Raw genomic sequence first — 5000 nt, forward strand, 5'->3', positions numbered from 1 at the left:
GCTAAACAATATTTATCTCAGTGATGTAAGCTACGTGATTTGTAGATTAATACAGCAATCCTAAACAGGAAAATGCCTGTCAATGACATACATTGTGGCTCAATGCAACTTTACTTTTTGGTCAAAATGTTACTTGACTTGACTTGCCCAAGGAAGTTGACTGATTCACTGCTTTTTTTTTTTCCAGCAAAACAGTTGCTGAACTAAGAAAGAAGTTTAACTAATAGGTCTTTTACTGTAAAACAAACTTAATGAAATAATCTTGGAAGTGGACTGATTACTAATTTAGCTTGTTCATGTAGTGTCACTGAACAGCAAGCATACCTTTGTGCAATGCGTTGCACAGGCATAAACAAAGCAGGTCCACAGGGTTCATATTCATCAAGCTTCCAAACCTGAACAGGTTTTCCAAAGTAATCCTGATCTTCATCAGCTTTATTCCACCAAACAACAGCAAACACATGCTGAACAAATTCTTCATTAATCTTTACATTGTGCACAATATAGAAAGTTACTATTCCTGGTCTTCTAGCTGCAGAAATATCAATCAAGCCATCAGAGACAGTCCAAGAAGCCATTATTCGAGCTGATCGCAGATTACGACAGTCCATCTTTGAACCAAATTTTTCAGTTCCAAGCATAATGTTTGAATACTTCCTGGCAACCCTGGACAAAAAGGGCAGTTCAATTGTTTCATGAGGATACAATGTTTTGTAGCAGTGAAGAAGCACCCTCAGCTCATCAAGATCCAATGCGAAGTGCTTGAATGATCTTGGAAGAGTAACATGGGTAAGATTACTCCACTGAAAGTCTCCCAAATTCAAGCAACATGCACTATTAAACAGTGCAGTAGCGTTTTTCACAATTAAACTTTCAGCAGGATCACTCCTTTCTTGGGTAAAGAAAGGCATAAAGGTATCTTTGAACTCGGTAGGAAATTTAGCATCCCAGACAAATCGTCCAGCCAGAAGTTTTCTCATTAACTGTACCTCAACCGACCTGCCATTCACCTGCATTGATCCCAGAATGCCATTAAAACGTTCAAAGCTGAAGCACCAGAATGCATGAACTGGTCCGCAATCAGCAATGCATTCTTTTAAGTGACAGTGGAGGTGCATGTTTGGTGTCACAGACTTCTTTCCAAATATACGTTCAAATCGTTCTCCAAACTTTACGAACAGCATGTCAGCCTTCAGAATGTCAACCTCAGAAACAACTGGTGAAGATAAATACTGGCAGGCAAGGACAAAAGTTTGCCAGCATCTCAAATGGCTTACTGGAAGTAGACCTTGCAAACAATACATTGAATACACAAGTGTCCAGTTCTTCCATTGCGAAGCAGTATAACCACCATAGTTTGAGGCAATACGATGGGGAAGACGACCTTCTAGTACTTTGAGATCTTTCTTTGTTAGTAAGTTCTTCTTAGTCCATAGTTTGAAGACATGCTTTGCTGTTCCCAAAAACAGATTATGCATGGGATCAATAGCTGTAAATTTTACTGCATCAAAGTACTCAAGCTGTAATAGAGAACTGTAATAAACTCCATACTTTGTGGCTAGTTGCTCTTTCTGCGTTTGAGTAGAAGCTTTTCGTACCATTTCTGCATGCCTTCTATGACTGCTAATGTGTCGTGGAGGCCAAGTATCCCTGTCAAAACCAGAATAGTCTGTCTTGTCTTTAAAACTTCCAAGGAAGTACTTGAAACACTTTGAACAACCCCGGTGTGCAGCATATCCTTTAAAACCACACAGCTTTCGTATGGCAGGGAGGTCTGCTGCTGCTAAAAGAAGTGCACCACGGTAAGTAAGATGGGTATTGCATGAACTGGTTGAAAGTTTCACACCTTTCCACAATGCCTGTAATTCATCGACAATTGGAGCCAAAAAAGTATTGAGTGATTTAGGTTCCTTGCTCATTTCAGGTATGATTCCTGCAACTATGATTTTCTCCCATCTGAACCGCTGCTCCCTGGGTAGGTTGAGAAGAACTAAATAAATTACTCCCACAGATCTGTCATTTCTCCTGATGCTCCGCATTCTTTGCCTTTCTTGAAAGGTTTGTTGGAACAAATGTTTGAGACAATCTGCCCTCCAACTTTTCTTGTGCAGTTTTCCAGGTTGTAGAGTGATGCACATTTTGGACAAACAGCCATCTTAACAAAGTTATCACGTTTAAACATGATAAATTTCCTTAGGAGATACAATGAACTTGGGAACATAAGGGCCATCTGGCAGAGGTAATCACTGTTGCAGCTTATACCCACCATATGAAGAAACTGAAACATAAAGCGTAACAACCATTCCAGACCATTGTCACTAATCTTGCAAGCTGCTTGCCAGAATAGCAGGAAATAAACAAACCACTGAAGTAGTATTGTAACTGCCTGTACAGATGACTGATGTTGTTTAGGCTCAGGAAGGGATTCATCATTTGTGATATCTTGAAGGAGATGATCTTCTGGTATGTCACTCCAAATATCAGAATCTTCATCACCTACAAGGCTCTCAGCATCACTTGTATTATCACTACAGGATGTGCAGGAGTCAGAAACTGTCACATTCAGAACCAGCATTGTTGCAGGTAGTTGCCTGAATAAAAGTTAAAGTATATAGGTATCTGCATGTAAGTGAGATCTTATACTGTGGATGAAGTTCTATTCAGTCTTAAGGACGGTGCCTACTAATTCAAAGGTATTTTTGCCCCGATTTGTGATTTTGCAGGAAATGTAGATCTTAACAAGTGTTATTGAAATCCAAGAAAATTGGGGGTGCATTTTTCAAAGATAATTCATGAACAATCTTTGTACAAAGCTTTAAAATACAAAGCAATGTATGGCGTTCTTTCTCAAATTGAAGCTCAATTATCTCTAAAGAATGCATGGTTACCCCCAATTTTCTTTTTGGATACCAAGAGTACTTACGAAGATCTACTTTATCTGCATAGTTTTAAACCGCGCAAAAATATCCCTGCATTATTAAGCATCGGCGATAGGAAATCTGATTATCTGGAGATGCGCAGAACGTATGCGCAATAACAATAGTAGGCACCGTCCTTAAAGACTGGTGACAACATGGCACTGCACAATTTTGGTTTATGGAAATGATCAACTTACACCTTGCAGGCTTTTAATATTATGCCATGTTGCGATTTTGCATAATAAACCTAAAATCACCACAAATCGCATAATTTGTACAAAATCGCAAAATTTTCGGGAGAAAAGAGCCAAATGTAAGTTTATCTTAAGTTCCCTGATAATTTAAAATGTTATCTCAAGACATCAAAATCATCTGGAATAAACGAACAAACAAACAGGAGTTCTATGCATCCCTTTTATACTCGTCAGAGAGCCAGTGCTGGTTTTTGATAGCAAGCGACTGTTCATTGCCACGGAATAAACAATCCATTTCTCTAAATAAACTAATCACAATTGTGTATATTATATTCTCTGATATCAATTATTTAAAATGAGGCCACAAATGATTTATTTCAGATGTTTTCACCATTCCTGTGTGCTCTAATAATTATCTTCTTTAACATCAAGAAATTGATTGTGCGCCCCTTAGACCAGACAAAACACGGTTAAATTAGCTGAAATGAAATATTGCATAATTTGCCATATAAAAGACCTTTCTTGCTGTATAATTTTTGAATTTTTTCACACCCTATCCGAAGACCTGGCTTTGGTACACGTATTATCTGCACCTAATTGTACTACATGTATACCAGTTATGACCAATGATATACTAACAATGACTTAAAAAGGAAAAGGAAGAGGTCAGTGTGAAATGCAGACTGCAGACAAGGGGTAAAATGCAGACTAGGGAGTAAGGCTCCAGGTGACTTAAGACATGATATCTTATTCCTGCTGAGAATCTAGCAGTTTATTACATGTCACACAGGCCTTTATATCATGTACCACTTCAACTTAGTGTTCTCCATGTCAGACCAAAAATATTGAGTACTGTACAATTGCTCCACTGGCAAACATTTACTCGCATTGAGTATAGCAGACAAAAATGTCAGAGACTATGCATCTACTTATTTACCTCATCAGATTTTAAGTCCTCTCTGCTATCATTCATTGCATTCAGAAACTCTACATCATCACCTATCAAGTCATTCAAATCATCTTGGGTACCTATAGAATGAAAATAAAATGTTACCTTTTAATTTGTATAATAACTTAACCAAACTTACTGTTTGCTGATTGGCTAATTTTTCATCAATAAAGTACAGACATGCTTAAATTACTTTACATCACCTCACACATATTTCCAGATCCTATTTTGAATTTCAATCAACTTTCTGCCTCAAGTGAAGAATCAGGCAGGGATAGAAACCTTCGACATTACTTTTGCATCAGTTTGAACCAAAATTTACTTACTTCTTGTGGTTACTAGTCTCTTTCACAGCTGTCCTTTGTGTCGTCACACAACAAGGAGGAGTGTTGCCTGACGACACAAAGAACAGCTGCATAGGAGACAATATGCAGGTTTACTTCTAATTACAAACTGATATCAGTTTAATGTGACTGTCCTCTTATTGATCACAAATTATGTCATAACATCCTCAATCAGAGGGAAAACACATAAAAACCGATATGAGATCTGGGATATGGTGAGATACAGAATTCAGGAGATAAGGCTGCTCAGGAGCAGTATTCTATACGTTTAAGCAACAGAAATTATGTATACATGTGCCTCTCTGAAGGGTAGGGGTGTTAAGCAGTTTGGTCCGGGATAAGGTATAGAAATCAGGGGCTTTTGCTCTAGAACAGGGTATTGTTTTTCAAGAGCTGAGAAGAATTTACCTATTTCCGGTATTTGTTATTATAACACATGAATAAGACTAATGTAAATTAACTTTCAAATTTTATATCTTTTGTTACTCGACATGACATGCAAGTGTTACCTGTAACAAACTTGTGTTACATGTGTTCGGAAAATTTTGGTCGGAATGGTGGCATTAACCAACTATTTTGGGAACCATGCATTTAT

General features: G+C 37.8%; 1 protein-coding gene across 1 annotated transcript in view; it reads right to left on the reverse strand.

The window, feature by feature from the left end:
* The window catches only part of LOC138050341 (uncharacterized), a 6241-nt gene that overhangs the window by 883 nt on the left and 358 nt on the right, over window positions 1–5000 (reverse strand). The window contains exons 2-3 of the mRNA XM_068896696.1: window positions 4050–4141; window positions 1–2591 (exon numbers count right to left, since the gene is read on the reverse strand). The exon at window positions 1–2591 is cut by the window's left edge and continues 883 nt beyond it. Of these exons, the coding sequence (XP_068752797.1) occupies window positions 249–2138 (1890 nt within the window). The 5' untranslated portion in view covers window positions 2139–2591; window positions 4050–4141 and the 3' untranslated portion in view covers window positions 1–248. The remainder of the gene's footprint in view (window positions 2592–4049; window positions 4142–5000) is intronic.

The sequence above is a fragment of the Montipora capricornis genome, chromosome 6 (assembly GCF_036669925.1).
Source record: "Montipora capricornis isolate CH-2021 chromosome 6, ASM3666992v2, whole genome shotgun sequence".
Taxonomy (NCBI): domain Eukaryota; kingdom Metazoa; phylum Cnidaria; class Anthozoa; order Scleractinia; family Acroporidae; genus Montipora; species Montipora capricornis.